The following is a 12293-nucleotide window of genomic DNA, read 5'->3' as shown; positions in this document are numbered from 1 at the left end:
TCCCAAGATATCAGGGAAGCCAGGACTGAACATGAAAACATCCCAACACATTGTCTTTTCAAGATAAAGTCTGTTGAGTTGAAGGTATAATATTCAGAGTTAAGTAATATTTCAGAGCATATACATACTTGCACCCATAGATACTTTCTGAATGAAGAGAAACAAAGCCTAAATATACTTATTTATACAACCATGAAGAATAAAGGGATTCAAAATAAAGTAGAAATGAATTTTTATAGATCAACATTGGCAAAAATTTTTTTACAGACTTAACAAATACTTTAGACTTCATGGGCCAGAGACTCTGCCACAACTATTGAACTCAACTTTGCCATCCTAATGTGAAGGAAGAAGATATAAGTGATTGGGTATGGCTGTATTTCAATAAAACTTTATTTACAAAAACTAGTGGTTGGCCTACAGCATTGTTTGCTGAACTTTACCTCCAGTCATGATTAAAACATTCCTTTCTCTTCTTCAACATTATCCTCCTTAAAATAATAGGTCCAAGAAAAATTATTCAGTCAGCTATGTATGAGAAGGCCCCAGAATCAGATCTACAAGAAAGTATTACAAGAAGAGAAACAAAGAAAGAATAAAGAAAGGCAAAAATACAAGCTAAAATATTTATGAAGCATAGATGATTCTCTTGGCTAAACAGATATTACAATGAATTTATAAAAATTTAATGAAAATAGCATCTAAAATCCAGGGCCAAAAATAGAAATTTAAATGCATGAGGCAGAAACAATGAGAAAACAAAAAAAGGGTTAAAAGTTTACCAGTACAAACACATAACTGGAACCCCCCACCCCCGCCAAAAAAAACCAACAGTTGGCTGAAATGAACACTACTCTTCAAGTGGGAAAAACATAACTTTTACTACTGGAATTGTGGTATGGTAACCTATTATACAACAACAGGAAAATGGATAAATCAAACATTCTGATGCATTCCTGGGCATAAATCTCCAAGAACACCTCTCATCTAACCTATCTTACACACACACAAGAAATGAACAAAACAAGTAACTGTTAGCTAAAACCAGATTTGTGAGTGGGAATTAATTTGCATGCAAGGTGGAAGATAGATCTAACTTAAAAATGTCTAGGCCAAAAAAGAAAAAAAAAAAAAAAAAAGCAAGCACCTCATATATGAAGTATACACTTTGGGCCAATAATAAAGAAAAGAAACTTAATTGAGACTTCTATGAACTAAATGATACTGCCTTTTGGTATTCCCCCAAATCGTATGCAAATTATTCCCATTAAAAAAGTAACTTCAATTTAGGATAGCAAGATTTCCATGACATAGGATAAAAACAATTTGAATTCATAATCAGCAGTCATTAAGCCTGTGAAGAAGGAAGTACAAGTGAATCATCAAAACAAATTTAAACTCAGGAAGTTAAAACACTAGAAGGACAGAAAACAGAAGAGCTATCTATATACATGGTATTTTTTAAAACTCAAAGGATAGAAGCACAAAGCTAAACAAAAATAAAAATTATTGGCAATACCCAGAAACACATGAAGGGGGAAAAAAGGAGGATATAAAAACACAAAACTACAACCACTTTTTTTAATGGATAAGTTAAACAGATGAATAAATACAACTAGAGAAGGGACTGGTAAACTGAAATATATCATTGAAGTAATAATGACAAAGAAGGTAACACAGAGAGAGAGAGGTAGAAAATCACAGAGGTGAAGGAAATGAAAAAAGTATGAAGGAAAAATGAAAAAGTCTAGTATCTAATAGGAATCTTAGATATAGAATGTAAAGGAAGGGAAAAGCCCATATTGATGATTCTGGCCAAGAAGATAATAGAAGATGTAAATAAGATGACACAAAAAGTAATTCTGTACCAACAAATTGAAAAAAACAGATGAAACAGTATTAAATATAACGAATGAGTCAAACATTAACATGTGGTAAACTTAAAGATGCAGAAAAATTTAAATATTGTTAGATATTACTTTGTCAACTTTGTAAAAATTAATTTGAAAACTAAGATTAGGTGGATAATTTTCTGAAATACAAATTATTATCAAAATGCAAAAGGAGGCAAAAATACAGGAAAAAGATATAAAAAGAAAAACATTTCCCCCAAAACCACATGGTCCAAACAGTTCAATCGGTAAAGTCTACCAATTTTTAATACAAATGCTATCTAGGTGTTTTAAGGTATGAAAGAAAGATGCCAAATTCTACTTATGAAATAAGTATAACACTGATATCAAAGCCTTGAGAAGCTGAAACAATTATTCACATTCATAGCAAGCATGAAGATGAATCATTAAGAAATATATAAATGTCATCTATATACACGAGATGAAATAATAATCTTATCAGAAAACATTACTTTTAAGTACATAAACTTTAAAAATAACCATTATTGCAAAAAGTAGTCTAAAGAAGCTTTGAAAAATACAAGAAAAATATTTAACAGACAAAGTGCCAATCGCCTTACTGAGTCAAGAGCTCCTCTACTGAACTTAACAGAAGAAAAGGTAAAAGATGCAGTCATTTAAAAACAGATTTTAAGCATATGAAAAGATGCTTCCTTTCATTCATAATAAAGGAATGTAAATTCAAACTACATTGAAACCTGTCATATTGGCAAAGATCTTGAAAAATACTAACAGACTCTGTCGGCAGAAATTGTTGGTAGAAATATAAATTATTAGTCTTTGGAGGGTAAAATGAAATCAAATAAAAGTATATATGTATTTGAACATGCATGTTTTAGATATGTAAATGCATGTATACCCACACAGACCACACATACACATTATATACATATATGAAAAATATAAAGTGGAAGTTAAAGTCAGCACTGACTTTAAAATTTTTATTGAAATAAAAGAGTAGTAGTCACTGAAGTGTGACAGCAAAGATAAAAGTACAGTGGAAAGTATGACTATAATGCTAAGGCATTCGGAACAGAAGTAAGGAAAGTAGAAAGTACAGAACTATAATATCAACAAGTGTATTTGAACTGCCAATTCATGAATGTCTGAGTGCAAAAGAATCCTATTAAAAGGGTGGGCAGAGAGAATAAGGAAGCTAATAGAATTATTAATGAAATAATGTTGAAAATTTATTAGGAAAAGATGATAACTAACTCTCAGATATGAAGGACAACAAAACCTCTGAGTTCTGAGAAAAGAAGTTAAGAATAGTACTGAAAAACGGTATCTTATTTTTATAAAGAGATCACACCAACCATTGCTTCAAAAATCTACAGGCATTAGAAACTTGCCTTTGGAGAACATTTTCAATGAATCAGCCATTCATTGATTAAGCATTAGCAGGGTCCCGCTCCCTCCGTGCCCTTCCGGCTTACCTGGATAGTGTCTCCTTAGAACTTCTTCCTCTACCACCCATGGGTCTTCTTCTTGCTCCAACTTGAAAATCACATCAGGTTTGGTGAATGGATAGCCTAACAAAGGGAAATGACAGGGATTCGAGTGTATTTACCAGGAATCATGGTTGGCCCAGAGAAATGAGGCTTTCGGTGGGACCAAAAACAACGTTCTGGGAACGCCACCTGCTGAGATATACAGGAGGGCTTCTTGCTCTGCCAGCTACAACACGGATGGTCCCATGAGCCAAGGCATCTCAAGGCCAAGCTCATTTTAATATTTAAAAGTTCTGTGTATTTCAGAAACACTGGGAGGTGGGTTTTTTATTTCCAAAATTTGACTGGCAAGTGCGAGGTCGTGACTTTGATCCCTGGTACCAAAAACAGAAAAGAATTACATAGTGAACTACTCTTACCCACTGTGATTAAGTTGTTATAGTTTTCTAGCATAACATTCCGGTACAGGTTCCTCTGAGCAGGATCCAATTGCTTCCATTCCTCCTTGGTGAAGTCAATAGCCACATCTCTGAATGTTACTGTTTCCTGTAACAACACACTTCCATTCAACCCCAAGTAATCCAGCTGACACTATGTTGACAAAACATAAATGTGTTGAGCTAGGAGGAAGTCCCCAATACCTAATTCATAACTAATATTTTTAGGTATTTACTTTTGGTCTTAAGACCCTAAGAGCAGGAACATCCACTACCATCAAGGGTTTACAGAAAGCTGGCAGTGATGGAAAGTCATCACTTGGAATGCTTTCCGCTGAAAATCATGGCAAAAAAATACGTGTTTTGAAGAAGCCAAAAGTAAAGTATCACGGGAAGGAAAAAAAACCCCTGAAATCTAGAATGTTTGAAGAATTCCTTTACTTGGGAGGAAGGATCAAAATAAGACTAAAGACTTGGTGGGAGCTAAGGAGAAAAAAAAATGGCATGGAAAACTAATATAATGTTATAATGGTTTCAATCACAGTGAAGGACATGAGCACACAGGTTTTTTTTCTCTATGCAGTACTGGGGATTGAACCCAGGGCCTTCACACTGAGCTACATCCCCACCCTTTTATTTTTGGAGATAGGGTCTCACTAAGTCACTAAATTACCCAGGCTGGACTCAAACTTGTGATCCTCCTGCTTCAGCTTCTTAGGGTGCCAGAATTACAGGTGTGTGCCACAACATCCAGCTATAAAATACAATTTTGCTGGTCCTACCTTTGTGTCAAACTTTTCCTCAGTAAACTATTTTCTTCAGAAGGTCAGACATTACACTAGTAAATATATTTTTAAATTCAACATTATAGATTATAACAAAACAGACTGCACCAAAATCAAAAGTAAGAGAATCCAAGAAGAAATCATTAAAATAAATTTCAGGTAAATACTGATTTACTAAGTTAATAAATTTAGAAAACATGAAAGCAAAAATAATTTCAAAATGAGAAATCTAACTATTATATGCATAAATCTCCACAATTCCAATGTGCTTGAATAGTGAATTTGGCAAATATTTAATAACTTTAATGTACAAAAGTACATATTTAATAACTTTAATGTAGAAAAGTACATATCTAAAATTTTTTTAAAACTACTAAAACAAAGTGACATTAAAAGCGGTATCATCTAGGCATGTAATCGCAGAACTTGGGAGTCTGAGGCAGGAGGATTGCTGCAAATTCAAGACCAGCCTAGGGTACATAGTGAGTTCAAGGCCAGCCTTAATTATATAGCAAGGCCATGTCTCAAAAAATAAAAAACAAAAAAAAGTGATATGAATTTGTGGTTGAAATTTTTTGAATTGCAATAAAATATTTTAAAGGAAAACATTAAATACACATTGACCTTAAAACAAAGAAACAATCAAAGGAAGTCCCAAATAGTAGAATACTATAGCACATACCTTTATTCTCCTACTCCAGTATCTATTTTTTCTTTCTTCTCAATTTTTGGCCAGGCACACAGCTACTGAAACAGTTATCTTTATATGACAAAGTTTGAGACAGCCATATTGCACGCAGCTACTACTGACTGGTAAGTGAGATTAAAAGGACTGTTGTACCATTTCCCCTAACTTCTTCCTTCTCATAGCCTGGTCAGTAAATAAGATGCTAGGGCAAATAGCAGCCATTTGGGATGAAGCAGAGAGCATACTGAGAATGGTACAGCAATGGATCAAAAGGAATCTGGTTCCCTGATCCTTGAAAGGAACTTAAATGTCAACAAGAAACAAATAAACTTTAACCTGTTCAAGCAAGTGTTATCTGGGATTTCTAACACAGGTAGTCAACTACAATACCAACAGACAAACATCTGCAGGAGCCAGGCAGCACTACCTCTGTGGCTGCTCAGGTCCCCTTCAACTATCCGGTGAGTAGCACCACTGGCAAACAGGTTTTGGCTGTTTCAGCTTTGGTTCTACTGTTGAGTAAAACTAAGTATTACTCCCAGCCAGAATGAGCATGGAGAGAACTATTAGCATCCATACTGTTTCAACCCCATAGGGTCTTAGTCTAATAGGGAAGGTTTCATCAGCAATTCCCTGTTGACCTGAGGTCTTCTCACAGCTGCATGATGATCTGAGTTGGAGGCTGGGGATTTAGCTCAATGGCATAAGTGCCTGTCCGGCAAATACAAGGCAATGAGTTCAAACCCCAGTATCGGAAAAAAAAGAAGAAGAATGCAATTTTACTCCCTCAAATTTAGCTGAGATTCTTTTATTTAAATGAATTCATACTATGTTAAAAAGGTAAGTACAGAAAATACATCCAAGAAGGTTATCTTGGAGTGACTGGGAACTTTTGGGCACTATTAAGAGTAGGATTTTGGAATATCACTTTGTTTTTTTATTTTATTTTATTTTATTTTTTTGGATACCAAGGATCGAACTCATGACCTCGCACCTGCGAGGCAGGCACTTATGCCACTAAGCTAAATCCCCGGCCCTGGAATATCACTTTAGAAAACTTTTTAATGAGAATTGACCATATGTATCATCTATGACCCAGCCATGCATTTTTTCACATATATCAAAAAAAAATATGTACATGTATGCACAAAAGGACATCTACATGTAAGGTCGCATTAACAATATTTATAATTTCCCCAAAATAAAAAGCTAATGCCCCTTAATAGTAATATGAACCAATAAAATCTAGTTTAATCACATAGTGAGACATTATATAGCAAAGAGAGTAAATAAAACTACACACAGCAATTTAACATGGATAAACCTGACAAACATATGAAACCAAAGAAGCTAGATATAAGTACATAAATTACATAAAAGTAAAAGGCAGAAATAATCTATGTTGATGGAAGTTGAACAATTGTTCCCTTTGGGGTGAGGGTAAACTAGGAAGTACAGAAGAGGTCTTTTGGGATACTATGGTAAGAATTCCATTTCTTGATCTAGTGCTTTTGCTATTTACACAAATATGTTCACTTTGACAATTAACTGGGTGTGGTTGGCCAAAACTAGAGATAAAGAAAAGCTGGCACATAGAGACACACAGTCACAGAAGGATGTATAAGATATGATCAAAAACTACAGTGACTGCTTAGTTTGCTTGTTTTTTTAAAATTACAATAAAAGGTACATTCCCACTAATCACCCTCAAAATATTCTCCTTTGTTTCAAATACACCTACCCATGATTCTTGCCCTTTTTGAGATAATTCTAGAAGTTCTTTTTTATGATTATCTTTAGTTGTGGTATCATGGCTGCCTCAGTGTCCGAAGAGCCAGAAGTTGCAGGGTACCAGATATGGTAAATAAGGTAAGTCAGAACACCATAATGTTTTTATGAGCCTGCCTTTCCATTGCATGGTGTGCAATAGCAGCATTCACTATACTTTTAATTAAAACTTAAAGACACTCACAAAAGAGGACTTCCAGTACTGCTTCACAAAATAGCAAGAACAGTGGGAAAAGTGTGTTCAAAATAAAGGGGAGCATTTTGAGATTAGTTGGCAGCATGTCTGTGCTGTAATACGTTTTTTAAAATTTAAACATTCGACTTCCGGGAGAACATGGCAGACAAATAACACCAGCCACAGAGGCTCTCTGAGATTACCAGTTTAGAATCCAGGAGTGGTGCCGTGTGAGGAGTCCTACGTGAAGGGAGATGTACCCTGCCAACCCAGGAACGAACTAAGCTGAGAGAAACCAACTGGAAATGCAATCCTGATGCTGTAACAGGAACAGATAAAATCTCAGTGCGGAAGCTGGATCCCGCACCATTGGAAGCCGCAATTTGAATTTCCTGCTGCCGATACTATGTCCCAATCCGCACGGCAGGGAGAGAGACGCACAAAAGCTCTGAGAGGGGGAATTGGCGAACCAAACGGTGTTGAGAGTGGGACTGGCAGGGAGCCCTGCATCGACCTGCGGTGAAAGAAACGGGGACCCTTTCATAGACTAGGAGGCTCCAACAGAGGACATTCTGAACGAGCAGACTAGCCGGAACAGGGCCCTGCAGTGACTTCAGTCGCATATTCCCCTCTCAAGTGGGAGTGGTGGGGAGCGCTTGGCCTGGTGACGCCGCAGACTAAGATCCTGTAGGCTAGCCCAAATCAGGTCCCTGTGCCTGGCGGTGCACCCTAGCAGTGAAGCATTCAGTAGGCTGACCTGGAGGGGCGGGCCCAGTAGAGGCTGCCCAGGTCTGTGTCTCCCTAGTACACTGCAGTGGGCGGGAACACCGAGCCGGTGGGAACACCGAGCAGGCAGATTCAAACAAACTGTAACAGACAAAGAGAGAAAAAAAAAAAAACTGGGCCTCCTACATATGCTTGTATGGAAGGAAAAAAAGTATGGGAAAAGGGAGCAACAAGAAAGGGTCCTCAGTCCCCAAGCCTGAGAATACTGATGCAGGAAAGGTAAATGCAAAAGAGAATGAAGACAAAAAACATGCAATATCAAACACGGCACCTATAGATATAAAGCGGTATCTCCGGAGCCTGATAGATGAGTTCAAAAATGAAGCATTTAATGAAATAAAGCAAGAATAAGTAGAATAGTTAGAGAAATGTTAAGTACCACCCAGGAAAAAACAGGTGGTGGAATGGAAGAACAGAAAAAATGGGAGAATTGTTTGATGGAGAAAATAGAGAAAACATAGAATACGTGAAGCAGGTTCAAAGAGATTACCAGGAAACTAAAAACTCTATTGAAAGCTGGCATAACAGCTTGAAAGAAACTAAGGATAGATTATCAGAACTGGAGGACAGATTTGTAAGGTGGGAGCATGAAATGAAAAACTTCTTAAAAATAACAAGAAAAAAAAACAGTAATACTACAAAGATGAGAAGATGATAAGAGGATCTATAACTTAAGAATTAAGAACATAAAAGAAGAAGTAGGGACTCAAACAAATGAACTACAAAAGCTATTCACAGAAATAATCCAGGAGAATTTCCCTAATTTAGCAAAAGGTAAACATACTCAGATGTATGAGGTATACAGGACCCCAGCCACCTTACAACCCAACAGAGCTACACCCAGGCAAATAATAATCAAAATTCCAGAAATCCAATAGAAGAACAGAATATAAAAGCTGTCAAAGACAAGAAACAGATCACTTACAAGGGAACACCCATCAGAATTACAGCAGACTTCTCAGCACAAACCATCAAATCACGAAGAGCATGGGGGGAAATAATTCAAGCTTAATAATCTCCAGCCAAGATTGATATATCCTGCACAACTGTCCCTAGAAATTGATGGAAAAACAAGGTGCTTCCAGGATAAAGAGGAACTAAGGGAATTTGCAACCACCAATTCAACTCTACAGAGATTACTGCAGGATATTCTAAAAATGAAAAATATCAAGATTCCAGAAACAGTGGCAGAGAGGCCACAATGAATGGAGCAGAAAGCGAAATGAAGAGGACAAACTGACAACTAATGACAGAAAAAGAGCTCAACAGAAATGAGGCAGAGAAAGTTGGACGGTAGGAACAGCCATTTTGGAGAAAACAAGACATTATAATAGGTAGTGCTGATATAATATCCTCTTGTTTTGAAGTCCCATCAAGCTTTTGTTCTTCTGTCTCCATCGGTTTTTTTTTTTTAATTTTTATTTAAGGAGAAAAGAAAAGAAAGAAAAAAAAACAGTGAAGGGGTACAAGTTATACAGATTTACAGAATAAAAAAATGCACAGTAGGAAATCACTAGTTAATGGATTACATATTGCCATCTTAGAAATAATTGTTCAAGTCACAAAATTAAAGCTTGTAGAGTGGACTTTCCAACAATGATACTGCAAACAGTTCTGTTCAATGATCCAATAAAACTCTGTGATATCATTTTCTATCTTATACTTTTAAATATACATGCAGTTATATAGTTTAGAGCACTTTCTTTTCCTCTCTTTTGTACAGTGTCTATTACACATTTTGGGTTTCATTGCTCCCACGGTTCTTATTGCTTTTTTGGAAGAGAGTAAAACCAAATGTGACATATCAGAACAGAATCGGTCAAGTCAAAAGGGTGGACATAATAGATAATATAAAAACATAATACAAGGTGATCAACAATGGTTACCATAATGCCTCCCGCTATTTCTAATAGAATTGCCTATATCATTAGTTGTAATACAATTGAACTAAACCGTAAAGAATAAAACCGACAAAACCCAAACATTGGAGATATTGTAGGTCTTCAAAAGTAGATAAAAGTCAACGAGAATGGGCGTTATAATGAATCTCATTATCTTCTCAGCTGATGCCTAAACTTTCGAACCTGATACTATCCAGCAAAACAGAATAGAGGAACCTCAGTCAAAAACAAGATGGTGAGAGCAATACAGGGCTTCAAATCGAGATAATAGAAAGTCAAAGTGGGTTACTATATTATATCCTGCTATATTTTTCCCTTTAATTAAATGGATAAAAATAAAAAAGTAAATAATGGAGTGGAGATTGAGAAAAAAGAGGGCATAACAGCGAAACAGGGTAGATCAAAACATAACCATTTAAGCAGAATAGTGTTTCACCACCAGATAATCCTGACCCAAAAATAGTTACCATATTGACTCCCTCCCTGAAGTCCTTGAGTACAACTTCATATACTGTAGCATTAAGTATATTAAAACAATGTAAATCCATTTAAGAGAATGACAGCATTATAGAGTATTTAGAATCGACTAACAGAAAATGAACAATGGTCTCTGTATAATCTCCTTGTCCTTAAAAGGTTTTTGCTTATACTATCGTACATAACAAAATCCAATAAGATACAACCTGTTTAGACCATTGGAGACAGAAGAACAAAAGCTAGATGAGACTTCAAAACAAGATGGCACTAAATCAGCATTACCTATTAAGATGTCATTTTCTCCAAAAAAAGAAAAGCTGTTCCTATCATCCAATCTTCTCTGTCTCATTTCTGTTGAGCTCTTTTTCTGTCAGTAGCTGTCAGTTTGTCTTCTTCATTTTGTTCTCTGCTCCATTCGTTGTGGCCTCCCCACCCCTATTACTGGGTTCTTTGTATTTTTCTTTTTTTAGAATATCCTGCAATACTTTCTGTAGGGTTGAATTGGTGGTTGCAAATTCCCCCAGTTCCTCTTTATCCTGGAAGCACCTCGTTTTTCCATCAATTTCCAGGGACAGTTGTGCAGGATATCTCAGTCTTGGCTGGAGATTATTATCTTTCAAAGCTTGAATTATTTCTCCCCACGCTCTTCGTGATTTGATGGTTTGTGAAGAGAAATCTGCTGTAATTCTGATGGGTATTCCCTTGTAAGTGATCTGTTTCTTGTCTCTTACAGCTTTTAATATTCTGTTCTTGTATTGAATTTCTGGAATTTTTATTATTATATGCCTGGGTGTTTCTCTGTTAGGGTTGTAGGTAGCTGGGGTCCTGTATGCCTCATACATTTGAGTATCTTTACCTTTTGCTAAATTAGGAAAATTCTCCTGGATTATTTCTGTGAGTAGTTTTTGTAGTTCACTTGTTTGTGTCCCTACTTCTTCTTTTATGTTCTTAATCCTTAAGTTATGGCTCCTCTTATCATCTTCTTGTCTTTGTATTATTGCTGTGTGTTTCTTTGTTATTTTTAAGAAGTTTTTCATTTCATTCTCCCATGTTTCAAGTCTGCCCTCCAATTCAGATAGTCTGTCCTTAGCTTCTTTCAAGCTGTTATGCCAGTCTTGGGTAGACTTCTTAATGTCTTGATAGTCCCTTTGCACCTGCTTCACATACTCAATGCTTTCTCTGTTTTCTCCATCAAGCAATTCTCCCCTCTTTTTCTGTTCTTCCATTCCACCATCTGCTTTTTCCTGGGTGGTGCTTAGCATTTCTCTAACTATTCTGCATACTTCTAGCTTCAGGTTATTGATAACTTCATTTCTGAATTAGTCTATGAGGCTCTCTAAATGGCGCTTAATGTATATTGGTGCAGTGTCCACTATTGCCTGATTCTCAGGATTGGGGGCCGAGGAGCCTTTTTTGTTGCTTCCCTTCCCCATATTTTCTGTTCCTTATAAAATGCAATCTTACACAGGAGGTCCGGCTTCCCTGCCTGTCAGCCACAGCCTGATCAAATTGCGCTGGCTAGTTGTTCCCGCCCACCGCTGCGCCCCAAGGAGTCACGGAGGAGGCAGCCTACGCGGGAGTCAGTCGCTCCTCCGGGCCACCGTCAGGCTCTGGGATCTGGGTTAGGCCAGCCTAGGGAGTCCGCGAGCAGCGTCCCTCCGGCCAGGCACCTTTCACCAATCCCGTCCGAGAGGGGAATGTGCGGCTGCAGTTGCCACCGCGCCCTGCTCTTACAGGACTGCCCGAGCCCAGAAAAACCTCCGCTGGAGTCAAACTGTGGTAGGGAGTCAGTTCCTCACTCACCTCGCCACCAGTCAGCCTTCCTCCCTGTCCGTCGCGTTTCCGACTCCGTTCGCAGACTCCCGTTCCCGAGCCTCTGCGTGTCTCTCCTT

The 12293-nt window shown here is 37.2% G+C and overlaps 1 protein-coding gene across 13 annotated transcripts in view; it reads right to left on the bottom strand.

Moving 5' to 3' along the window:
• Znf569 (zinc finger protein 569) overlaps nucleotides 1-12293 on the bottom strand; it is a 100707-nt gene that overhangs the window by 14040 nt on the left and 74374 nt on the right. For 11 of the 13 annotated variants that reach the window (XM_063252096.1, XM_063252100.1, XM_063252095.1 and 8 more), the window contains 2 exons: nucleotides 3784-3910; nucleotides 3350-3445 (listed from right to left, as the gene is read on the bottom strand). In XM_063252096.1, the coding sequence (XP_063108166.1) occupies nucleotides 3350-3445; nucleotides 3784-3910 (223 nt within the window). Of the gene's footprint in view, nucleotides 1-3349; nucleotides 3446-3783; nucleotides 3911-5268; nucleotides 5334-12293 lie in introns of all 13 variants that reach the window. The other 2 variants (XM_063252104.1, XM_063252105.1) reach the window with 2 other exon arrangements.

This window comes from Cavia porcellus, unplaced genomic scaffold (assembly GCF_034190915.1).
Source record: "Cavia porcellus strain 051 isolate PalLab524CR breed Dunkin Hartley unplaced genomic scaffold, mCavPor4.1 scaffold_7, whole genome shotgun sequence".
Taxonomy (NCBI): Eukaryota; Metazoa; Chordata; class Mammalia; order Rodentia; family Caviidae; genus Cavia; species Cavia porcellus.
Note: the sequence above shows the minus strand (reverse complement) of the source record. Positions and strands in the feature narration are given on the sequence as shown.